The sequence below is a fragment of the Micromys minutus genome (genome assembly GCF_963924665.1).
Source record: "Micromys minutus genome assembly, chromosome: 3".
Lineage (NCBI taxonomy): Eukaryota > Metazoa > Chordata > Mammalia > Rodentia > Muridae > Micromys > Micromys minutus.
The window spans coordinates 80,216,543-80,242,856 of NC_137972.1; the positions used below are offsets into that span (position 1 = coordinate 80,216,543).

The 26,314-nt window shown below is 42.4% G+C and overlaps 1 protein-coding gene across 2 annotated transcripts in view; it reads left to right on the top strand.

The window, feature by feature from the left end:
• The window catches only part of FANCI (FA complementation group I), a gene marked incomplete at its 5' end in the record, with an annotated part of 52,002 nt that overhangs the window by 8,939 nt on the left and 16,749 nt on the right, over positions 1-26,314 (top strand). For both annotated transcript variants that reach the window (XM_080913843.1, XM_080913844.1), the window contains 15 exons: positions 543-666; positions 1,594-1,679; positions 3,273-3,399; positions 5,980-6,072; positions 6,974-7,110; positions 9,857-10,037; positions 12,310-12,397; positions 16,134-16,261; positions 16,835-16,905; positions 18,117-18,231; positions 19,149-19,271; positions 22,500-22,568; positions 24,376-24,477; positions 25,452-25,628; positions 25,702-25,823. In XM_080913843.1, coding sequence (XP_080769969.1) covers positions 543-666; positions 1,594-1,679; positions 3,273-3,399; positions 5,980-6,072; positions 6,974-7,110; positions 9,857-10,037; positions 12,310-12,397; positions 16,134-16,261; positions 16,835-16,905; positions 18,117-18,231; positions 19,149-19,271; positions 22,500-22,568; positions 24,376-24,477; positions 25,452-25,628; positions 25,702-25,823 — 1,743 coding nt within the window. The remainder of the gene's footprint in view (positions 1-542; positions 667-1,593; positions 1,680-3,272; positions 3,400-5,979; positions 6,073-6,973; positions 7,111-9,856; positions 10,038-12,309; positions 12,398-16,133; positions 16,262-16,834; positions 16,906-18,116; positions 18,232-19,148; positions 19,272-22,499; positions 22,569-24,375; positions 24,478-25,451; positions 25,629-25,701; positions 25,824-26,314) is intronic.

The following is a 26,314-nucleotide window of genomic DNA, read 5'->3' on the forward strand; positions in this document are numbered from 1 at the left end:
ATGCAGATGCCTGCAGAGGCCAAAAGTTGGGTTATAGGTGGTTTTGGGCTGCTCTTTATGGGTGTTGAAAACCGAACACTGTAGTCCCCTGGGCCAGCAGCAAGTGTTCTTAACTACTGGGCCATCTTTTCAGCCATTCATTCATTCATTGATTCTGCATATGCCTTTGCTACTTTGCAGGCACATATGTTTGTGAGTGTTGGTATATGTGGGGGCCAGAGGTTAACCTTGGTTGTCTTCCTTGACCGTCCTCTGCCTTAGGTATTGAGATTTGAGCCCATAGCTTGCTGGTTCTGCTAGTGTAGCTAGCCAGCTTGTCCAGAGATCTTGTCTTGGCTGAAATTATGGGTCCTGGGGATCCAAGCCCTGGTCCTCATTCTTACATAATAAATGTTTTACCCTACCATCATACCTTCCTAGTCCCTACATTTTATTTCTTAAAACACATTTGATAGAATTTTGATTATTGTAAATCCCGAGTTTAATTTGTAAAAAACAAAGCACTTACACTCTGGCTAGGCTTTAAAATCTCTGCTCCACAGGGATGTCCGTCTAACGACAGAAGAGATGAATCTTGTGGTGGCTAAAGTGTTGACGATGTTTTCAAAGTTGAATCTTCAAGAAATTCCCCCTTTGGTCTATCAGCTTCTGGTTCTCTCTTCCAAGGTACAAATGAAAACAGTCGTTACTCCTTAATTCTTGTGGCTTAAGCAGCTATACCAGTTTAGCCTTTTCAGACTGCTGGTTTCTACACTAAGACATACATGTTTATCATCTGATGATTTGGACATGCTTTTCATCCAAGGAGAAAAGTATTGTTATGTGTGAAAGTAAAAGAAATGAGGACCTCAGGGTGTGTGCTCTAAGGCCACTGAAAGCCTGACACTATGGTACCTGTTGTGTGACACAATTCCTGGAGAGATGGGAGCAAGCATCTACTCAAACCAGATAGGGAGCCAACAGCAGCTCCAAGTCAGGGTATCCCCAAAGGCTGAGTAGTGAGCCAATAAGGTTTATCAGGGTTGCTCTTAGTGTGGGGAGAGTTACTTACAGGAGCAGAAATGACTTGAAGACAACATTATCAGAAGCCCACCCCCTCAGGGGTGACAGTTCACAAACACTGCACACTTAGAGAGGCAGTGAAGCAGGGTGGAGGGAGTCTCAGGCAGCACAGCTGGTCCCTGCTGCTTCCAATCAGCCAGGCTGGTCTGACAGTGTCTCTTGGCTGTGCATGCTGCTTATTTATGCTGTAGGTGGATGGGGCCTGGTGCAGCTCATCAGGTTCAGGGACTTCCCATTGTTACTACCAAGCTTAAGGAGGATCCCTGCAGGATGGAATGTTTTATCTAGGGGGGAATCACAACAGTGTTTCAAGTTGTGGTTGGGTACCTGAGGCATATACTGTACTGCCAAGCTGTTTCCCTGGCACTGTGAAGTATTTCAAACTCTGCTGCAGCTTCCAAGTGTGTATGTTATTACTGTCAGGCTAGGTTGCAACCTACTTAAGTAAATTTGTACTAGATAATCCTTGGTTGTTTTACCTTCAATTAGGTGACGATTCTTTTATTCTAATAATAATTATTTTACTCACAGGGAAGCAGAAGGAGTGTTCTGGATGGAATAATAGCCTTCTTCAGGGAGCTAGACAAGCAGCACAGTGGGGAACAGAGCAGCGACGGGTGAGTACCACAGTTTAGAAGGGCAAGGCTTCTTCACAGATTCACCTTCCCTGCTGTTAGTGTGGCTTTGCCTTCCTTCCTCTCAGGACAGAGCTGCAGTCCTCCCCAGCCCCTCTGTCAAGAAGGTAGAATAACACAGTTCCTTACAGTCTAACACCCTTCAAGGAAAGTACCTATAACTGCCTAGTAAGATGCAGGTTTAACGTCTGTTTATTGGAGGAGAACTAAGAAACACTTAAGTGCTATGTGACTTAGTGTCTCTTAGTTCTCAGCTCTTAGTTCGTCTGACCAGTCAGGTGACACTCCTGCTGCTACAGAGCTTAAGTTTTGGTGAGAAGAGAACCTTAGGGTTCACAGTGTGGGACGATAAGTCAAAAGGATGGCATGCCAGCTACTTCAGACTGGGTCGGGAAGGTTCTGTTTTAACCAGAGCCTGACTAATAAGAACCACCACATGTCAACTTTTTCAGCTAGGGAACAGATTAAAGCAGAGCACAGCATGACATGTAAGAGAAACGGGGTGTTTTCTCTTTGAATACAAGCATGTAGAGTGTTTATTCTGTGCCAGGTGCACATGTAAACCTTGCATGCTTTTTGCAGATGTGGAAACCAAGAAACAAAGGAAGGTATGTGGTGTAGCCAGAAAATAACAGCCAGGATTTGAATCCTAAGCAGCTCCTGCTGTTGACTGTCGAGTCAGCTGCCTCCAGTTGTAATAACCTCCATTGCTTAGCTTGCACAGCTGATGAGAAGATGGTTCTATGTTGAATTAGGCAAAGTTGACGGCAGGTTTCAGAGAGGGTAAGGGACTTGGTTCTGACCACATTAGTTATGCAATGCATATCAGCAGCCCACGTGGAGAGAGCACCGAGCAGTAGGGGTTGTGTAGAGGAAAGTCTAAACCAAAAATGTAAATCGATAAAATTAGTACACATATGCATGTAAATGGGAGGACACTAAAGCCAAGGGACAGGATAGAGTTATCTGGGGAAGACAGGAAGAGGAAGAAATGGCTCTGAGATACTCAAATTTAAAGATGGAGCAATAGGGGACGGCGGCATTGTCGTAGATGAAGGTTTGCAAGGAGACCAGGTCTTAGGCTCATGTTTATAATCCCTGCACTCATGAGTTCTTCAAATTCAAGGGCAGTTGGGACATGATGGTTTTGGCCATGTGGAGGTCATCTTTGACCCTTATGACAATATTGAACAGTGGCGCATACATCTTTACCCAGCACTTGGGAGGCAGAGGGAGGGTCTCTGTGAGTTTGGTCTATAGAGTGAGTTCTAGGACAGCAAGGGCTGCACTGAGAAACTGCCCCCCAAACAAAACAAAGAAAGGACAGCGAGTCCCTGGATGGATGAGGGTAAGGAGAGGACAAGGCCTGATGGAATTGGGTTGGAGGTGGGAAGGGTGTAGGAGGTAAAGCCTGGAGACACTGACTAGAGACAGGCTCTGTCAGGTATGTCGTGAGAAGCGGGGTGGACTGGCAGCTTCTGCTCCCGCAGGCCCTGCAGCTTCAGCCGGCCCTTCTCTGTCCAGCACTTTTTCATTCCAGAGCCCTAACCTAGATCTTGCTGTTGAGCCCTCTAGGTTGTCAGAGCTTGTTGCTGCCCCAGCAGACGAACTTCATCACGTGGAAGGCACCGTTATTCTGCACATCGTGTTTGCCATCAAATTGGACTGTGAATTAGGCAGAGAACTTCTGAAACACCTGAAGGTAGCTTTAAGATGCTTTCAGGGAAAAATATCTTTCGTGCCTGTTCTCAGGACCCTTTTTCTCCAGCTGGGTTGCCTTGTCCAGCCTTGATAGAGGATATTTTGCCTACACTTACTGTAGCTTGTTACCCCATGATCATTTGATATCCCTGGGAGGCCTGCTCTTTTCTGAAGGGAAACAGGATCAGTGGGTATGGGAGAGGGGAAGGGAGAGGAGCTGGGAGGAGTGGAAGGAGGGGAAACTGTTCATGTACTGTATGAGAGAAGAATAAATTTAAAAACAAAAAATTTTATACAGTATAAGTAACTTTGAGAACAGAAAATCTTTTAAATTGAAGTCTCCTTCTTTTTACAAAGGCATAGTTAATAAAAGTATATTTTATATATATATAGGAAATAAATACTATAACGCATATATGAGATAAGTCTTTATGAGGTAGAGCGTTTGTACTGAAGTCTCTCCCACGTCTGTTAGAAGATCTTTTTGTCTTTGAAAGTAGAATATATATGCTAGTCTTGAACCCTTAGGCCAACAAGCTCTATTTAAAAGCCTTCGTTATGCTGGTTAGAGCCTAAGCCACTTGTTCTGGTGCCTTGGGCTTCCTCACTCTTTTTCTAACGCCTCCCTCTCTGCCATATCTCGTTTGGCTGCTTGTGCTCCGAGTGTCAGGTATCAGACGGCCATTTGCTGGGATTTTGGTTTTTCTCCTCCATTCTCCCACTCTAGGCAGCTGGTGAGGATTATGGCTCCCTGTCCTTGCACTTTTGCTTTTAATTTTTTTTTCTTTTTAATTTTTTTTAAACGACTTTATTTTGCAAAACAAAGATAAATGTAAAGATTTTAAACATTTTTTGCTTAAAATTATACATTTTTGTCAGTACTGTTTTTTCAGACATTAAAATAAATTTTACATAAAACCATGTGAATATGTTTTTTAGTCAGTACTTGATTTTTTTCAAGGGCTTGACAGTATGCATTGAAAACATACTAGTTGCAATAAGCGTAAAGTACATGCAAAACAAAACGCAACATGGAAATAGTCAAAGTCATCTTGTTTTGTGGATATATGTATATATATATATATTTTTTTAAAGATTTTATTTTCAATTTATTTATTCATTATATATAAGTACACTGTTGCTGTCTTCAGACACACCAGAAGAGGGCATCATATCTCATTACAGATGGTTGTGAGCCACCATGTGGTTGCTGGGATTTGAACTTAGGACCTCTGGAAGATCAGTCAGTACTCTAAACCTCTGAGCTATCTCTCCAGCCCTTGCTTTTAATTTTAATAAAATTGCATTTGAACTTCAAAAGTAAATAAATAATTAATTCTTTTCTTAATTTTTTTTCTTTTTTTTTTCTTGCACCTTTATTTAAAAAAGAGAGATACATGTCCAGATTTTTAAAAGCATTTTGGCATAAAACTATATGAGTATATTTTTGTCAGTACTTGATTCTTTTAGAGGTTTGATTGTATGCATTGAAATCTTACTAGTTACCATAAGCATAAAGTACATGTAGAACAGAACGTAACATGAAAACAGTCAAGAGTTTTCTTGGTGTGTATAGATTAGATAAAACCTTCTTAAGGGGCCAGTCAAATGGCTCAGTGGGCAGAAGCAGTAACCACAGAGTCCAACTACCCAAGTTGAGTCCCAGGTAGAAGGAAAGACTCACTCTTAAAGCTGTGCTGTGGCATGCCTGCTGCATGTGTGCACACTTATGCACACAATTTTTAGGAACCTTCTATAGTGCAAAACAACAAAAGGACTGCTATCTCTTCCTTCCTTTCTTTTTTCTTTTTTTGAGCACTGTTGCTGCCTTCAGAAGAGAGCCTCAGATCCCATTACAGATGGTTGTGAGTCACAATGTCATTGCTAGGAATTGAACTCAGGACCCCTGGACAAGTAGCCAGTGCTCTTAACTACTGAGCCATCTCTCCAGCCCCCATTGTTCACTTTTTAATGTGTTCAAAATAACCATTTTGTTGCTATTTTCAAGTAATTAGTTTATACTTTTTTTTTTTTCTGATGTAGTCCAGGTTGGCCTTGAACTCACTACATAGCCAGTGCCCTCTTTAAACTCCTAATCCTTCTGGCTCAACCTTCCCAGTATTAGGATTACAAAAATGTGTACCATGCCACTTGGCTGTGTGGCGAATTTGTATTTAAGTTCGTGACTGAGTACCAAACTATTTTCTGAGTACCAAAAGTGACTGATGGTTTACATTCCCATCCTTTCCTGTCCTGGCTTTGTCCCTACCGTGTGTCTCACTGCTGCTTTCCCTCCGAGCTTTTGCTTCGCATTTGGTTAATTGGTAACGAGGGTCTTTTCATGTATTTATCAGATTTCAGTGCTTTGGTGAGATGTCTTCAAGTCTGGTTTCTTAAGTCAATTTTATTCTATAAGTTGTGCTTTGCGTATTATATCTAAGAACCCTATTCCTAGTCGTACAGATTTTCTCTATGTTCTAAGTGCTTTATAGTCTCACTGAGTCCGTGGACGTTTCAGATCTATGGAGGAACCTGTTTTTAAACAGACTGCTGTAGTGTAATGACGTTGTGTTTATCCTAGGCCGGACAGCAAGGGGATCCCAGTAAGTGCTTGTGTCCCTTCAGCATCGCTCTTCTCCTCTCTCTCAGGAGAATACAGAGATTTGAGGAACAGGTATGCTCTTTGTAACGTCACTGATGATTTTATAGCTGTCAGGAAAGCATACAGGAACCTATTTTTGTTAGCTACTGGAAAACTTGGGATTCCTGGCGTATGCCTCCATTTCCTGCTGGGAAGTCCAGATTATGGTAGCGTAGACTGAGTTTTGTTACCTGCTCAGGTGGCAGGAGACAGTCTAGTTGGCTGATCAGCAGCCGTCTCATGGTCGGATACTAAGAACTGTCCCCAACAGTCAGTGATGAGAGTGTGAAGTCCTTGCTCTCTTCTTCATGGGTCCAGGATCATGAGTGATGTTTTTCTCTTCATCTTGCTGTTCTGTTTGGGATGCATACCATTGCTGTTGGGCAATGGAACACTAAGTTACACACCTGCTGTTGCTGACTTATTAAACAAATTGAGACAAGGGTGCTGGTGAGATGGCTCAGCAGCTGAAAGCACTTGATACCGAGCCTGGCGACATTAGTTCAGTTCCTAGGAACCACGTGGTGGAAAGAGAGAGTCAACTCCCAGGACCATTCTCTGACCTCAACACGTGACTGTAGCATGCACTCCCACCAGCCCCCAAACACATGGGATAAACAAATGTTCCAAAATAGTTTAAGGTTTGAGATGGTCTAGATTGCTTAAGTTGGCCACAAACTTATAATTTTCCCGCTTCAGCCTTCTGAGTATCTGAGGACATAGGCCTATACCGTCAGACCCGGCAGGGAATTATTTCCGTTGATGTTTAGCCCTTTCTCGTGAAGAAAGGCTTGTCTTGAATTCTTCTAAGTTCCCACTGAAGCTCGCAGCTTTTGTATCCTCTTAATCTCTTTAAACAGTTGTGTAGGGTTGTGTGATCTCAGATCAGAAACTATAATTTTGGCTTATTTTCTTATTTATTCAATTATATTAGGTGTTTGACCTTTTAAAGACTTCCGTTGTGAAAAGCTTTAAGGATCTTCAGCTCCTCCAAGGCTCAAAATTTCTTCAGACTCTCGTCCCTCAGAGAACTTGTGTTTCAACCATGATCTTAGAAGTGGTGAAGAATAGGTGAGCTGATGAACCGTGTTGGAAAGGTTTGGGGGCCAGGGTTAGAAAAAGCGGTGTGGAGTCATGCGTAGGACCGTTCAGAGAACACTGACGGCTGGAGCTAATGACTGCAAGGTCGAAGCTTCAGTCCTTCTGATCGGTGAAGAAAATGCTCCTATATTGAAGGGGAAAAAATCCATCTCTGGGCTACTTTCCTAGACACCTGCTGTGTAACAAGTATAAAATATTGTTTTGGTTTTTTTTCCCTTGATACAGCAACTTGGTTAGATGAAGTCTTCATTGTCTTGTTATGTGAGTGGAACACTGTTAGCAGAATCACAGCTTTAACACCAGCACTCAGGAGGCAGAGGCAGGCCTGAGTTCGAGGCCAGCCTGGTCTACAGAGTAAGTTCCAGGACAGCCAAGGCTACACAGAGAGACACTGTCTAGAGAAACAAAGAACAAAACAAAAATCAGCAAAAATACTAAATTGCATTTACTTTGACCATTGAAGTCTGTGACATTGAATTGACTTAACAATTTTAGGCAAATTATTCAAAACTACAAGCGAAACATCAGTGGTCATCATGGATTTTTATTTGTTTTGTTTTGTTTTTGTTTTAGGATAAATATTGTTGTTGTAACAATCTTTATAATGCCATACTTTTTTTTTTTTTTTTTGGGTCTATGAACCCATAGATTAAATATAAAGTTTTATATTTTAAGCCATAATTTAAAGACCATCTTTTTCATGTGCTGGAATTTTGAGTCTTGATTTTTGTGACTGGGGAGATGGCTAAGTTGGTAAATTATTTGCTATGCAAGCTTATGGGCCTGAGTTGGGGTCTGGATTGCCCAGTGTGTGCCTATAAGTCTAGTGTGTGCCTATAAGTCTAGTGTGTGCCTATAAGTCTAGTGTACACCTGTAAGCCCAGTGCTGGGGAGGTGGAGATGGAGCATTCTTCAGGCTTGCTGGCCAGCCAGTGTAGCTGAATCCAAGAACTCCAGGTTGAATGAGAGGCCATCTTAAAGAGTAAAGTGCTACAAAAAACGTTTTAAAGTTTTAAGATAATAAAACTAATAAGTGGAGAAGTAGGAGGTGAATATGATCAAAATATATTATACAAAATTCTCGAAGAACTATTAAACAAAACCCACCCTGTCAACTGTGTTTACACACACACACACACACACACACACACACACACACAGTTTAACAACTACAGAAAAATAAGAGGCTTTTTGGTTGACCAAAAAATGAGCCTCTTAAGTTTATACCTTGTGTGTGTTGGGGGGTATCATTTATGTAGTTAAATATACACACATGCCATTTATATATAGGCTACACCACACATACCTTATACATACATCGAATGTATGTGTGCATGTGTGAGAGAGACTTGAGACAGGGTCTGATTTATCCCAGGTTGGCCATGGAACTCCTTTTATAGCCAAGGATGACCTTGACCTTATGATCTCCCAGCTTCTACCTCTCGAATGCTGGAATTGCAGGTGTATGTCACCAGGCCAGATTTTATGCAGTGCTGGGAACTGAACCCAGGACTTCCTGCATGCTCAGCAAGTACTCTGTCAACTGAACTATACCCCCATGTGTGTATCTTTCTATATTTATAAATACTGTTATGGGAAGAATGGAACATATAGTAGATTTATCTTGATCCTTTCTCTCCAGAGTAAATATTGTTAAATCTGTCAAAATACACAGCTGTCTTCTTTTTCTTTAGTTCTGCGTTATACTTCTCCTGTATTTTATCAGGTAGATATAATGATATAAAAATCTAGCTTTTCCCTTCTACTAAAACGGTGACTTCAAGTAATCACCAAGGTTCTATTGCTTACAAAGGTTTTTTGTAGGGGCTGGAGAGATGGCTCAGCGGTTAAGAGTATTGACTGCTCTTCCAGAGGTTCTGAGTTCAATTCCCAGCAACCACATGGTGGCTCACAACCATCTGTAATGGCATCTGATGCCCTCTTCTGGTGTGTCTGAAGACAGCGACAGTGTACTCAGATACATTTAAAAAAAAAAAAAAAAAAAAGTTTTTTGTAGTTTGGCTCATGCTTTTAAAACCACATCTATGCTATAAATACCTATTGAGTGCTTGCATCTAGCTATATGGCTAAAAATGTGACTACACGTTGGTCTTAACCCTAGAAAATCTCAGTCTAGAGAGAGAGCCAGCTTTGTAAGCACGTGTACCGTGCTGCACAGAAGGGAGATTCTAAGAAATAACGGACTGAAATCTTGAGTGGAAATTTCAAAATGATCACCATACTGAAAAACTATGCACTTCTTTTTACATATTTTTTGTTTCTATTTTTTAAAGGATTTTTAGGTATTTTTGTTTTGACTGAGGATTGAACCAGGACCTTGTGCATATTAGATAAGCATTCTGCCCCTGAGCCTCTTAGTAAGTGAGATCTGCCTGCCCTTGGAAGTCTCTTTCCTGTGTTTCCATGATTGTATTAAGAATTCTGGCTGGAGAGATGACTGTACACAGAGGTCCTGAGTTCAATTCCCAGCACCCACATGGTGGCTCACAACCATCTGTAGTGAGATCCGATGCCCTCTTCTGGTATGTTTGAAGATAGCGACAATGTACTTAATAAATAGATATTTTTTACAGAAAGAATTTGTCAAATATCAGTGCATGCGAAGAAAGAGGCTCTGAGTTAAGTGAGCAAGCCGCACTGAGTGAGCTGTGGGTATTTACTAAGATTCTCTCAACTGCGCCTTGTTTTCTTGCAGTGTTCACAGTTGGGACCATGTAACGCAAGGTCTGATAGAATTTGGTTTCATCTTGATGGATTCCTATGGCCCAAAGAAGATTGTTGATGGAAAAGCTGTTGAAATTGGCTCCAGTCTTTCTAAAATGACAAACCAGCATGCATGTAAACTGGGAGCTAATATCTTATTGGAAACCTTTAAAGTAAGTATATTGGCTAGTTTTACGTCAACTTGACCCAAACTAGAGTTATCAGAGTGGATGGAACCTCAGTTGAGAAAAATAACTCCATAAATGTTGGGCTTTAGGCAAGCCTGTAAGGCATTTTCTTATTAGTGATTAATGAGGGAGGGCCCAGCCCATTGTGGCTGCCCCTGGGCTGGTGGTCCTGGGTTCTATCAGAAAGTAGGTCGAACAAGCCATAACATCAGCTTGCAAGCAGCACTTCTCCGTGGCTCTGCGTCAGCTCCTGCTCCAGGTTTCTGCTCTGCTCACGTTTCTCTCCTGACTTCCTTTAATAATGAGGTGATACAGACACATAAGCAGAACAAACCCTCTTGCTTTGGTCATGATGTTTTATCACAGCTATAGGAACCCTAACTAAGGCACTAAGAGTCTCATTTGACTACCATTTCCAAATTGTACCTACATAATATAAACAGCAAGGTGTTGCTGGGAGTTTGGCAGATAGGGAAGTCTGACAGCTGGCAGAATGTATGTGACAGCTTGGGATGGTGTTGAAATCTTACAGATCCAGGTTGGTGAACATACTCTCAGCTTTCTTTTTATTTGTGTTGGGATAGAAAAAAGTATATGCATGTAAGTGTGCAAATACACTTCCCTTGTGTGCACATGTATGCAGAGACCAGAACAGAATGTTGTGTGTCTTCCTCTAATCATTCTCACTTTATTGCTCTGAGACAGGATTTTTCACTAAATCAGAACCTTAAGTTTAAATCGTATGTAGCTTTCTCTCCCTCCAGCAAACAGTGTGCTAGCTTTTTGTCTCTGACAAGGGCCTGGGAGAAACAAATTTTAAAGAGGAGTTATTTTGACTCAATTTCAGATGTTTCAGTCTGTGCTTGATGGGCTCAATGCCTTTGGGCCTAGATGGATCAGACTATCATTCATGGCAGCAGGAGCAGAACAGAGGAGGCGACTCACCTGACAGTGGCTGGAAAGTGGAGAGACAGACACACAGACAGAGAATGCAAAAAGAGTCAAAGTAACAGAGGAGACAGACAGACAGACAGACATATCAGGTCAAGCTAGGTGTCCTGGGTGTACCAGATGGTTTGTTCCTTCTTTTTTTACTTTCTGTCCTGTACCTAGTGCTTATTTCTGTTCTTGGTCAGGGCAGTCTGTCTCTCCTCAAGTGCTGTCCCATGTGCCAGCAGTGCCAGATGTGTTCCAAACTAATGTAACAAAATCAGATTGATGACCATGCCTTTAATTCCAGCACTCAGGAGGCAGAGGCAGGTGGATTTTCTTGAGCTCTTTTCGAGTGAGAGGCCAGCCTGGTCTACATACCGAGTTTCAGGACAGCCAGAGCTATGTAGAGAGACCCTGCCTTCAATTCCAACCAAACCAAAATCAAGTTGACCATCAAGAAGAACCATTATGGCCCTGGGGAAATGGCTTAGCATGGAAGAGCACTTGCTCTTGCAGAAGGCCTGGGTTCTGTTTCCAACATCCCAGGTGGATGCAGCCCTCTGTAATTCCAGTTCCAGGGTGTCCAGCGCCCTCTTCTAGCCTCCTTGGGAACCAGGATTCATGTACATGATGCACATCCATACAGATGCAGGCAGAACACTCATACATAAGAGAATCTTTTAATAAGAAGCATAGCTAAAAACATTCTTAGGATAAGATTTTGTTTTAAATTTTTTTTTTTGAAACAAGACATTCCATTTGATTTCAGTGGTGTTAGCTATATCAAAATATCTGTAGAGCATATAACTGCTTTTAAATCACTAGCAGTCTGAGTCTAAAACACATTGACTCAAAGTAATCAGATTCAAGTAAGAGTTTTGATAAATTACAAGTGAAATTTCTAAGGTTTTGAGCATGCCTGCTGTGCTTTTTGGAGCAGAGAAGACAGTTAAGATCTTGTTCCTAAAACTTTCCATGGCTTTAACACTCATGCTTTAGATGAAAAGTTATGGATTCTGTCAGAAATGTGGCTGTAGATCTAGTGGATAACTAAAGTAGGGATAGTCCTTGATGTCTGACCTCGGAGCTCGTGAGAATTGTGCTTTGGGGTTAATACAATAATGTTTTCTGTACCTAACACATCATTTGGGTGCAGATTGAGGGAGCTGTGATTCTGTTCTCTAGATGATTTGTGTCACATCCTGATGTGTCTGAAAAGTTGGGTTTTATACATATCAGAATATTCTTGTTCTGTCTACAATGCATGGATGCTCTAGCAAACTGAGTCACACAGGCGTGCTTCCTTGATTCTGTTCTTTTTTAGATCCACGAGATGATCAGACAAGAAATTCTTGAGCAAGTCCTCAACAGAGTTGTTACTCGAACATCCTCTCCCATCAGTCATTTCTTAGGTACTGAACTTGAAGAAAAAGTTCTTAAGAATATTTCCTTTTAAATGTCATAATGATTCAGTCTGGGGGCATCTAGGGGGTTCAAGAGATGACTCAGTGGTTAAATCACTTGCCATGTTCTACTGGGGTTTGAGAACCCACATAAATGCTAGTTAGGCAGAGTGGCCTATTTGTAATTTCAGCCTTAAGAGATAGAGAAAGGGAATCAGAATCCCCAGAGCAAACTGGCTGGCATAACTAGTCATTTTGATGGGCTGCAGGTTTGACTGGGAGACCTGGCCTTGATGAATCAGGTGAAAGGGGATGGAGGAAGACTCCCAGTTTCAACCTCCAATCTCCATGTTTGTGCACACACGTGTGCACCCACCCACACATATGCACACATAATACTCATGCACAACACACACAAGAAATGGAAAAGGAAATAGCAAAACTTAATAGTGATATAATCGAGTTTAATGTTCTGTCTTTGATTATGATGCCAACTCCATAGATGAGCCCACTTATGATGTCTGTAGTGTCATCAAGTAAGGAAATATTTAACCAATGAGTGAACGTCCATTGTGTACCGCAGGCTTCTTAACACTTCTCCAGTGGGGCCTGTGTGTTACTCAGTGGCAGACGTGGCCTTGAATGCCTGGGGCTGTGTGTGTTGGCTTATCACACTGGTGCTGTCACTCTCCATTCATGGCCATTAATTGGCTGCTTTTATCAGCTTTCTCCAAATGTCTAAATTTATTGCCTTTTCCTTACCCCCAGCTTTGTTAAGAGCTCTGTTGTTTGACCTGTTGTGGCTTCCCTGAGACTTCTGAAGTCCCCGGAACTGTAATTGTTTCTTACCATGTCTATGGCCAGATTTTCCACCTTTTTTACTGTTAACTTTTCTTTAAACTTTAAAGTTTAGGGTTCTGTAAAGTTCAATAATTAATATTTTATTATGACTTATAACTTTATGCTGTCTAATTGGTATAACCTCCACATTTAGAGTATGACAATCTAACGATCTCTAACGTGTGTGTATATGGTGAGGCTGTTACCATAATCAGTTAAGGCACTGGGGAAGCAACCTGAGCAGCATCACTAGATAACTGTTGTGTACCTGTTAGAATACATGAGATCAAAAAGAATGACTGGCCAGGAGGCATGACATGTGCCTTTCATCCCAGCACTAGGAGGCTGAGGCAGGAGGATTTCTGTGAGTTCAAGTAATAGTCTAACCAAGGCTACAAAGACTGAGCCTGTCTCAGAAAAAAACAAAAAAACAAACAAAAACAAAAACCACATCAAATGTTGGTGATAGTATCGAATAACTAGAAACTGTTGGTGAAAGGTAGATGATATATTTTAGTTTTTGTAAAGAAAATAAAAATTGGCAACATAAATCAAATTATATTTCATCAACTTACAAAATCCCCCTTCTGTGTGACATTACTACAAAATCTGAAGTCAATCCAAGGCTGGATGAGAGCGTACAGAGCACACGGCTGGGTCCTGGCCCTGGCCTGCATTGCATGGGCCAGCGGCTGCTCTGGCTCCTGACAGTCATTGCTGTATAGCGTCCTCTCTTCCTGACCACACCGAGGTCCCCACCCAGGTCCCCTTCCAGGTTCCCACCCAGGCTTGTGTTCATTCTGTACTGCTTCTTGGTCTCACTGCTGGGATTTTGAGTTTGTTTTCTTTCCTGTGCTTATCTTGCAAGCAGACTCTTCTTCCTATTCATTTCATCTCTCTCTCTCTCTCTCTCTCTCTCTCTCTCTCTCTCTCTCTCTCTCTCTCTCTCTCTCTCTCTTTTTCTCTCTTCCTCTGTGTGTGTGTGTGTGTGTGTGTGTGTGTGTGTGTGTGTGTGTGTGTGTGTTGAAAAGCACTAAGCTCTAAGTTTTTCTTTAAACGTTCTGTCAGCTCTCCTACATTCCTAAAGTTCCCAGAGCTCTTTAAATCTCCCCTTGGTTTGTCCTTTAATCCAGAGAGGAAAGGCAATGTGGGAAAAGTAGGTTAGGACTGAGCACCAGGCCCATGAAATATCTGAGGCCAGGCTGGCTTCAAACTTGCAATCCTCCTGCCTCAGCCAAGTGGGTCATTTAGTGTCCAGTATCTGAGGACATTTGTTTTCTTTTTTTTTTTTTTCATTTTATTTTACATGTGTTTTATCTGCTTATGTATACGCACCACTTGCATGCTTGGCGCCCTCCAAAGTCAGAAGAGGGCATCTGATCTCCTGGAACTGGACTTACATACGGTTCTGAACTACCACGTGGGTGCTGGGAATCAAACATAAGTCCTGGAAGAACAGCCAGTGCACTTAACCGCTGAGTCACATCTATAGCCCTGTCTCAGTGCTCCTTTTTCTTTTTCTTTTCCTTTAAGATAGGGTTTCTCAGTGTAGCCTGCCTATCCTGGGACACACTCTGTACACCAGGCTGGCCTTAGACTCAAGAGACCCGCTTGCTTCTGATTCCAGCTGCTGGGATTAAAGGCGTGCACCACCACCACCTTGCTCAAGGTCATCTTTTAATTCTCTTTACTTTTTTTTTTTTAAGATATCATCTTGTTACTGGTTTCTAACTTGTGACCAGAGAACACACTTCATGTGAGGTTAATTCTCATAAGGTTTTTGAGTCACAGCTTCTTGTTGGTTTCTGAGTTGACTTTGTACTTCTCTTCGTAGCTGTCCCAGTTCTCTGGCCCCGCCCACTGCCACCAGATTAGTATTCTCAATGGGCAAAAGCATACTCTGCCTCTGAAATCAGTATGTGCTTTTCTAAGTTACCACCTCTCACTAGATGTGGTAATGATGCGCATGTGCACTCAGGAGGCTGAAGCAGCGGGATTGCAAGTTTGAAGCCAGCCTGGCCTCAGATATTGGGCCTGACGCTTATCCCTAACCCACCTTTCCCACTGCCTTTCCTATTCTGCGTCCTTCCCCATCACTGACTCCCTGGCCCTCTGACTCTGTGCCAGTCTATCTTTCTTAGACCTTTGTGCAGAGTCTGCCATCCTGTGTTTCTGTGCACTTAAATAGCATAATCCCTCAGAACCTCAATGAGTTCTTTCTCTTCCCCTTCTAAGATGCTTTCAGTGACCTTGTGCATTTCCTGTGTAAACTCTGTTTTTACTCTTTGTTAGGTAATACAGGTTTGGAATTATTAGAGACTTGATACTCTTATTTTTCTCTTTTGGGATAATTTTGCTTGTGTTTTGACTAAATTACTAAAATTCTTGAAAGAAGAATATGCTTATATATTCCTGATAAGGCCTTATGTTTGCCAAGGTAAAAGTCTATAAATACTTATTGACTTGCTTTTGCTTAGAGTGTAATGAGCTGGTTTCTTCCTCTTAGACATCTAAATTTGTTATTTTGTATTATCACAAAAAATTATGACATATCCTGGGGAAATTACGTACGGCCAGTAGAAATTTACATTTAAAAAAAAATAAAGCATGGGGCTGGAGGATTGGCTCAGAGCTTAAGAGCACTGGCTGCTCTTCCAGAGGTCCTGAGTTCAATTCCCAGCCACCACATGGTGGCGCACAGCCATCTGTAGTGAGATCTGGTGCCCTCTTCTGGCAGGCAGATGTATATGCAGGCAGAATGCTGTATACGTAATAAATAAATCTTTTTTTAAATAAATCTTTTATAAAAACCACACCTGACATTTTTCCTCATATAGACTTTAGATATTTCCTTATCTTTATTTTATATTTATGTGAGGCAGCTAATTATGGATTCTGCTTTCAGACTTGTTTTCAGATATCATCATGTATGGACCTTTAATTCTTCAGAGCTGTTCAAAAGTCACAGAGACTTTTGACTATTTGTCCTTGCTGCCCCTCCAGACTGTGCAAGGGCTGCTCAAGGCAGTTCAGGTAAGTCAGCTGACATGCCAAATAGCTTCCGAAGCCCGAGCTGTAACTATGTAGTTGGGAAAGTCTGGTATAGCATTTATAACAATGGATGTCAGAGCTCCTGTTTTTCTTGAGTCTAACAGTTTCGTATTGATACAGGAGTGTCCCAAGTTCCCCCTGTATATCTCTTCTTTCCTTCAGCTCACTTTCAGGTTAGTTGAGTACTTGAAAATGTTTTAGGAGATTAGTGCATACAGTGGGTTTATGAAAGCACTCGAAGTATTGTTTGTTTGATTTTTGAAATAGTATCTTACCCTGTAGCCCAGGCTAGCCTGTAACAACCCATTATGTAGTCAAGGCTAGCCTCAAATTAGTGCACTTCTCCTGCCCTAGTCTTTTGAGCAGCTGGGATTACAGGCCTGCCTCACCACGTCTAACAGTAAGAACTTTCAACTGTGTCAAAGTATAGTGTTGTCTTTATGGTTAAGTATAATCAGCCTCAACCACATATGTAAGAGGCCCAAAAGCACATAAAGTACTGCTGGCATCCATAGAAAGGAGCTTTGCTAACGAGAGGCAACCTCCATCCTGCAGCCACTTCTCAAGATCAGCATGTCGATGAGAGACTCCTTGATCCTTGTCTTGCGGAAAGCTATGTTTGCCAGGTATGGTGCAGAACCCCTGAGAGCACGGGGAACTAAACCTTCTGAGGTAGTTATCTTTGCTACCTCTTGCCTGGTGCCCCTCCCCTCATGGCAGCCATGTGGATCCCTAACTCAGCACAGCCCTCTCAGCAGGTGAGGCATTCTGCTGAAGGTCCTCAGGTAATCTCAGGAGGAACAGAACATTACAGTTCTCATTTATATAAGGAAAATTAGGCTTAGACATAAGTAACTAAAGGTCAGACAGCATGTGGCAATGTGGGGCAACCATCCGTGTTGGTGATCTCCAGTACCGCTATTCCTCCCCTAGAGGAACCTTCTTAAAGACATGCAAACCTGAGCTGACCACCATGCCAAGGGGAAAGGGAGACACTCAAGTATCTCACTCTAGTAGGTAGCAGAATTGTGGCTCAGTCACTAGTGGGCCAGGATATTATTGCGGGGCCTTGGAGCTCATCCAGGGACTCCTGGTCCCTCTTTATTGTTTAGTATTTTATATAAGCTGGAGATGATTAATACTGTCTCCTAAGAATCTAAGAATGTAGTCCAGTGCTGTGTGAAAGGCATTTGTTACTTAGGGGACAGGGTACCCAGATGCCAAGCTTGCTGTGTCGTAACACACTCCCAAATATCTAGAGGAGTGACTAGCGAGTAGCTGTTCTAGAACTGACAATTTTTTATTCCTGCTCACCCAAAAGCATGCCTGCTAGACAGGATCATATGTTATAACGTCTGTAACGTGCGTTGGTCACTGAGATGCAGACAGCAGCTATTATATTTTGGAGGGAAGGTTTACGTGGTGTCAAATACTGTGGTCCTGTATAAACAAAGGAATCCTGTGGAAGAATACATTGATTCAGACACAACAAACCTCAGCAATTTACTTTGCTGTTCAATATGTAGATTCAGGTTCCAGCCCAGTTTGTATCTCAGGATTCTTCTGATTGCCATGGAGTCTTGCAGGCAGAGAAAAAAGTGCAGCTAGTCTTGAGGTTAAGAAGATAATGCAACCGGTCAGCTGCATTCCCACGCTGTTCATGGGCTGAACACCTGCTGCCTCATTTTAAGCTTATAAATTTAGTTAGGCTTGCTTGTGCTTGATTGCCCGCACATGGCCTTCATATTCCCTCTGTGCAGCTTAGCCAGCTTTGTTTTGTCTTGCTCTGCTTTGCATACTCCTGTGGTGCTAACTTCTCTGTGTATTCCCGAGCTAGCCAGCTGGATGCCCGGAAATCTGCAGTGGCTGGGTTTTTGCTGCTCTTAAAGAACTTTAAAGTCCTCGGCAGCCTGCCATCCTCACAGTGCACGCAGTCTATTGGCGTCTCGCAGGTAAGGGGCCTCACGGTGACTGTCACTGAACATTCATGACCAGTAACATGGAAGTTACCCTTTTTATTCCTTCTTCCATAGCTCAGGCTGGCCTTGAGCTTACAGTGATCCTCATGCCTCAGCTCTGAGAGCTGGAATTGCAAGTGTGAGTGCTGTCTTCATACCAGGCTTAACCTATTGGTTTGCTCTGGGTTAGACTGTCTGATGTGGTAGACAGGAGCTTTCCGTAGCTGATGAACTAGACACTTGATTGGCATGTGACTGGTCCAAATTGAGTTGTGCTGTATACATAACAGTCTTGTCTATCTTCGGGATTTAGGGTGAAATGAGAACACTTTCAATCATTTTATATTGAATTACATACACGTTGATGTGTTAGATATGTTGGATTAAATAAAATATTGACTTAACTGCTTTATTGTGCTTTTTAGCTATTTCTATTTATGTATTACAGAATAGCTATGTATGTATCATATATTATGTATAGCTACATAAATTTACTTTTTAAAGATTTTATTTATATATGAGAGTGTTTCTCTAAAGCTCTTTGGTGTTTGTAGATAGAAAGAGCTGGGCTTTTTTTTTTTATGGGAGTCTTAGGTTTTTAATAAAATCATGAATATCGTAACTACTGGATTATCTTGGGAAGGGGTAGTTGCCTTCCTGAGTAGCTAGCATTGTTCAAGTAAACCTTAAGGGGCAGAAAAGGGTCAGTATTGTCAGAATGGTTTAGTCCTAGTCTGTTTAAAACCAAACCGGGAGACGGGGACTCCATGGTGATGGTGGTCGCATGGCAACCACCCCATGCTTTTAGCTTCGGGAAAGCCAGGCCTACTGTGTTTCCGTATGAAGGGCACAACCTCCTTAACAGACACTGCCTTAGAAGGCTGGACACAAGCTACCGCCCTCCCTCTCAGGTGCACGTGGATGTTCACAGTCGATACAGCGCTGTCGCCAATGAGACTTTCTGCCTTGAGATCATAGACAGCTTGAAAAGATGCTTAGGGCAGCAGGCTGACGTCCGGCTCATGCTTTATGAGGTAAGGAAAGGGCAAGAGACTGTCAGCCCTTCAGAGAGTAACCCTTAAATGACAACTTTGTTCTGGGTTTGGACGTATGGTAGATATGTTCTTCTGCAGTTAGTCAGTGGGTAGTAATAGCGAATCCAGAAGTTAAGTTGTGAAATCGTGAATAATTAATGTATTGTAACCATTTTACTTTCATTTGAAATATTTTTTGTTTTGTTTTTTAAGATTTATTTATTTTATTTATATGAATACACCTGAAGAGGGCATCAGATATCATTACAGATGGTTGTGAGACACCATGTGGTTGCTGGGAATTGAACTCAGGACCTCTGGAAGAGCAGTCAGTGCTCTTAACCACTGAGCCATCTCTCCAGCCCCCTGAAATATTTAGATACACTGCTAATTTACCAGTCTGAATTTAACACCAAACTTATCATTTGTGAGTTCTGTCTCTCATACACAACATACCCTTACTTTATTGCCCCATTTCAAATTTTTGTGTACCTAACATAAAAGCTTCCAAGAGATGGTCAGGTGGGGCCTTCAGTCCCAGCACTGGTGAGGCAGAGAGTATCTTAGTTCCTTTTCTATTGTATGCTAACACTGTGACTGAGGCAGCTTCCAGGAAGAAATGTTTACTTAGGGTTTACAGCTCTCGGAGTTTATCCTGTCATGGTGTCGTGGGGGGAGCATGTCAGACAAGGCCCTGGAGCAGCAGCTGACCCCTACATCATGAGCCACAAGCAGGAGGCACAGAGCACTTTGAGAATGATGGGAGGCTGTTGAAACCTTAAAGCCCACCTCTAGACACACATTCTAATCCTTCCCATCAGTTCTACCATCTGGGGGGAAGTATTCAAACAGGAGCCCATGGGGGTCATTCTCATTCAAACCACCACACTGAGGCAGGTGGATCTCTGAGTCCTGCCAGAGCTACGTCAAAAAGAAAAGAAAGTAAGAAATGTTTAAGATTCTTAGCGTTGCCTTCCTTAAATCTCTAATACATAGCCTGCTCACCCTCCCTCCCTCCTTCCTTCCTCCTTTTGTACTTGTTTTATAGGTACGGTCGGATTCTGTCACATAATGACAGAATAGTTAGCAAACAGCAGAAAGCAAATACACAGCTCGGCCAGTACACATAGTACCCAATGATCGTGGAAGAAACACTGCTATTTCTAGAATGTGAGGTATTCAGGATGTCTGTTTCAGGGTAGATATTTCCTGGAAGGAGTGGAGGGCTTCTGCTCCTCTCAGCAGGGAGGACAGGTCAAAGTTCTTTCCGAGAACAGCCTTTTGTCTCTTTTTATCTCCCCCAACAAGAACAACCTGTAGCCCAAGCTGGCCTCAAGCTCAGTGCAGCTGATGACCTGGATCCTTGTGTGCTTACTCTACCTCAAGCGGTGGGGGTTACAGGGCACTCATGTGACATCCTAGCACAATGTTTATTGAGCTATAGAAGTTGGTGTGTGCTGGAGCATTCAGGCTTGTTAAAATTGCTTTAGTTAGGGAGGTGGTTGGGAGGGGGAAGTGAAAATAGGATTCTGGGACTGACTAGCCTGTCCAGGTGCTCTGAGTGATTCTGTCTCACACCACAGTAGAGAGTGATGGAGGAAGGCACCCATTCCTGACTTTTGTCCCACTTGTGTTCACAGACACACAAATTTGTTTTGTGGTATCTCCAATTCTACTGTTCATATATACAAATCTGTCTAAAGTTTACATATGTTTGTCATCTAACTTTGTGTTGTAATCATTTTTTTCATTTTACTAAATCATGGAAACATGATTTTTAAGGCCATATGAGATATTTTGAATACATATGTAGCAATTTATATTCTTGTCATCCCTTTGCAAACACTGACTATCTCTGTCTGTCTGTGTCTGTTGCTTTTGATATTAGTTGTAATCCTGGTCTTAAATATCAGAGGAAGCCAAGATCTTCTGCCCCAGTGAGCCACTTCTCTGGCCCTTAGTTTTTAAAGTTTATTTTTATTATTTTTAATTGTGTATGTGTTTGTGTATGTCTGTGTGTCTGTTCGTCTGTTGGTTTGTGTATGTGAGGGCAAGTGCCTGTGAAGGCCAAAGGTGTTGGATGCCCTGGGAGGTGGAGTTACAGGCAGTTGTGAACCTCCTGTTGATACTGGGAATGGAACTTAGGTCCTCTGCAAGAGTGGCAAGTGCTCTTAACTGTTGAGCTGTTAGTTGGAGGGAGCTAGGCACAACAACCACATCTATAACCCCAGCCCTGGGGAGACCCAGGTAGATGGGTCATAAAAAATTCAAGGCAACCTGGGCTGCATGGGCTTTGGCACAGATGCACACAGGTACACATGCATATGCAGACATATCCTTGCTCAACATCCCTTTATGTTAAAATCTTTCAGAAACTCAGCAAACTAGCATCAGGAAGGAACTTCCTTATTCTTAGAAAAGGCATCTATGAAGCTTAAAATGGTGACAGAAGGAATGTTCCCCTTGTGATGAGGAGTGAAGGGGTTTGTTCTCTGTTTCATTCATCCTCATAGTTGAGATGCTGTCCCACACAATGGGTCAGGAAAAAGAATTAAAGGAACACAGATTTAAAAGGGAAAACTAAAGCTGTGCCAATTTGCATAGTATTAATCGACTCAAAGTGTTTAGTAAGATAAATACCATGGGAGCTGTGATGAGATCAACTGTGTGAAGGTTTATTATAATTACACATCCTAGCATTGGATAGCCAGAAACTGAAATAAAGTACTTAAAGCAGATTGAAAGGAAACACATAAACCTCCAAATACTGTGAGAGATGTTAAAGAATAAATAAAAGATATGCCTACAGGCTGCTCTTTATTGGTGGTATTTAAGTCTCAAATCTGCAGATGCAGCACAGCCCTAGCGGACACTCAGAACGCTGTTTTCAACGTGTCTATGTGTGGGAAGTAAGAAAATTTAAGGGGCTGGAGAGATGGCTCAGCAATTAAAGAACATCTGCTCTTCCAGAGGCCCTGAGGGTCCCAGCCCTGTTTCAGGTGGCTTATTATTGCCTGTTGCTTCAGCTCCCGGGAATCCAGTGCCTCTTACGGCCTCCACATACATGGCACAGCCTCCAGCCTTCCCACACCCGCCACCCCTACACACACACACACACACACACACACACACACACGCGCGCGCGCGCGCGCATGCGCGCACACAAGAAATTTAATAAGAACTGAGACTAGGTAAGAAAGACTGAGCTTGTCTCTCTGTTGCTCCTAGGGCTTCTACGACGTCCTTCGACGGAACTCCCAGCTGGCTAGTTCAGTCATGCAGACTCTCTTCTCACAGGTAAAACGCATCTTTATGGATTGTGTAGGAAATCAGATAAGGTATTGAGACGCTGTGGGGCTGTCATGCTCTTTGGGTTGTTTTGTGTGAACTGTTACTTCCCAGCCACCATACTGCTGTCCTCTTAACTCTTCCTTGCTTTCTCAGTCTGTTCCTTCAGTAAGAAGGACACTCAGTGGGATCATTTCCCTTTTATTGTATATATCTTGGATCCTTTGAGACATGGGATTGTATAACCCAGGCTGCGACTCAAATGTGTCTTACAGTAGAAGCTGTCTTAAATTTCTGATTTTAACTCTGCTTCCCAAGTGCTGGGGTCTCAAGTACACACCACCACTTTGGATTTAAAGTTCTCAGTTTCAAAGAAAAAAATTTGTTTGGTTGTTTCTTTTGAGGTAGGATCTTTACATATCCCTGGGTATCCTGGGACTCAGTATCTATACCAGGATAGCCTTGAACTCAAGATATCCTGTGTCTCTGCCTCCCAAGTACTGGGATTAAAGGTATGTGCCACCAAACCCAACTCAAAAAATGTTTGTTTTTATTCTTAAGAATTATTTATTTTATGTATACAAATACACTGTAGCTGTCAGATACACCAGAAGAGGGCATCAGATCCCATTACAAGATGGTTTTAAGCCACTATGTGGTTGCTGGGATTTGAACTCAGGACCTCTGGGAGAGCAGTCAGTGCTCTTAACCACTGAGCCATCTCTCCAGCCTCTCAAAAATGTTTTAAATTAATGAAATACTTCAAAGGTCCATCGAGATGAGATGAATTCAGATGGAGAGATGTAAGATATATATAATATTTGTTCATTAAGCATTATCAGAATCTTTTTTAACCAGCTATATAACATTTATTCTCCACAGAGAGGGCTAAGCTAGGCCCCCAGTCCATCATTTTCTTGTGGATAGGTGTGAGGCAGTGATTCTGGGGGGAAAAATCTATTTGAAATTAAGATCTTAGATATGTGGAAGTTATTGGAAGGTCTTTGCTACCTGAAAAACTTTTCACTGGGTCTTGTCATGATCCTCTGTAAAAGTTGTACCCCAGTAGTTAAATTATATTTTTCAAGCTTCTCACACTTTTAACAAGAATTAAAAGCCATGTTTGAAGGCACAGGACAGTGGTTTCCAGATTCTTCAGACTCCAGAAATGAAGAGGACAGATGTAAATAATATGGAACATTTCTCTTTCAAGCTCTGTTGTGCACCAAGTAATGTTTGAAGTTTGTTACCTATGTTGTGGTAGTTAATCCTCATATATCTCTAATTTTACCAGCAGACTCATTGTAAAAGTGAGGGCCCAAGATTTGGAGAGTTTTCAAAATCAGTAGTAAGTGATAGTAAGTCTTAGACTCAGGCAGTCTGACTCAGAAGTCGAGACTCTCTAAGAATCTTTTATTCTTTGACAGCTTCATATGTGTACACAATATATATATATATCCTGACCACATCCTCATGTATACCAAGTTCCCCAGCACCCCACACATTCCCCGCCCACCTCATGTCTTCTTGTGTCTTGTAACCCACTGAGTCCAGTCCAGCCTTTATTCCTCGTGGGACTCCCTGAGAATGCTGACTGCCTTTGCAGGTTCAGGGACTGGCATGAATGGAGCAAGAGTGGAAAAAGAAAGTTACCTTGATCAGTGCTGTGAATGGATGCAGGCAGGCCAAAAGATAAAGATTGTTACATCATTCTCTGGGCAGTTGGGAAGCATGCCTTAGGAAACTAAGGTGCCGTCAGCTTCAACCGTTAAAAACTCAAATACTGATGAGTCATGGCTTTTCTGTCTGTACGCAGTTAAAACAGTTCTATGAACCAGAGCCTGATCTGCTGCCTCCTCTGAAAATAGGAGCTTGTGTTCTGACCCAAGGAAGTCAGGTCTTTCTACAAGAGCCGCTGGTAAGACTTGCCGGCCCCTGAGGCCACGGTACCCTTGACAGTGATTGATCTACAGCCAGTCCCATTTTCCCTGAAGGTTTTTCAGTTCTTTCTAGGAGTTTTTACTTTCCCAAGTTATTTGTGACCCATCATAAGATTGATTTTACGTACAAGGATATATGTGTGCTATATATGTGCCTGGTGCTTAGAGGCATTAGATTCCTTGGTACTGGAGTTGTGAACCGCAGCATGGTTGGTGAAACTGGAACCCAGATCCTCTAGAAGCACCAAGTGCCACTGCCCAGCCATCTCTCCAGCCCCTATTTTGGATCTCTTGGTCAAGTAGTACTTCACTAATCCTGACAACCGCCTCTTCCTAAGAGTGTCGTATCTGTCCCTTAGAGACAGTCCCTTGGTTATATGCTGTTAGAAGTAGAGATGCATGGGGGAGTGAACAGATCTGCTTCCCCAGTCTGCAGGGAGTACATGGTTTCACTTGATCTACTCTGTGTACTCTGGGATGACCCTCTCTGTCCTAACCTAGCTTCAGAAAGTTGGGAAGGAATGATAAAAAATGAACTGCCCACAAGTGACTTAGAATGCAGGTGGAGGAATGGGAAGAGCTGAGTCTTCATTAGTGTAGTATCAGTGCTACGAGTCCTTCTAAGATGCTGTGTGGATGTTCCAAAGGCTCCCTCAGCATAAACCCCTATTTAGAATAGCTTTCAGGGCTTGGGAAGTAGAGGCTGTTTAACTTTGTAATGGGCCTCTAATGATGCTGATATCACATCAGGAAGGCACGTGTGGATGTATTCTTAAGTGTGAGCTCCTTATGGTGCCAGTGGAAGGGGGAAGGGTACAGGAAATGCCTCTTAGTTCACTCACAGCCACTCCAGCTTTGTTAATTCAGATGGACCTGCTGCATGGCCCAGCAAATAAATAACATGAGCTTCCTAACAGCTCTGTAGGCTGCCACTGTCTATTTTCCTCTACAGGATCATCTGCTGTCCTGCATTCAGCATTGCTTGGCCTGGTATAAGAGCAGAATAGTCCCCCTACAACAAGGAGATGAAGGAGAGGAAGAGGAGGAGGAGTTATACCATGAGCTCGATGATATGTTGGAGTCTATTACTGTCAGAATGATCAAGAGTGAGCTAGAAGACTTTGAGCTGGTAACTGCTAAGTCCTTGGATGTATGGACCAATGGAGGCTTTGGTACCATGGTGATTTGTGTTTGTCTTTTAGGATAAATCAGCAGATTTCTCTCAGAACACCAATGTTGGCATCAAGAATAATATTTGTGCGTGTCTCATAATGGGAGTTTGTGAAGTTCTAATGGAATATAATTTCTCCATAGGTAACTTCAGGTAAGGATCACTATGATCCTGAATAGAGTTTGCTCTAACATTACAATCACATGTCCTTTTCTCTTTCTTTTGGCTTTTTTAGATAGGGTCTCATTGTATGTCCCATGCTGGCCTAGAACTTTCCATGTACACCAGGCTGGCCTCATACAGAGATCTACCTGCCTCTGCTTCCCAAGTATTGGGATTGAAGGCGTGCACTAGCTGATGGTATCTCTGAATAAAGCCAAACTATATACTGTCCTCCAGGCCTGTCAATTTTACGTGTCCCTGCAAGTTTTCAGTTAAAAGATCCTGGGTTCACGTACTGCTGACTTCCGCTGCAAACATTTCATTAGTGGTAGTTCGGGCTTCCATGGTCCTTGGTTGGGAATGAGGAGAAAGAAGAAAAGGCTCTTAGAGATTGCTGTGGCTTGGGATGATGAGGGTGATAACATGCGGATGAGGGTCGGTTACCTCACAGTGCTGTGTCTACCTAAGGACGCATTGTATTC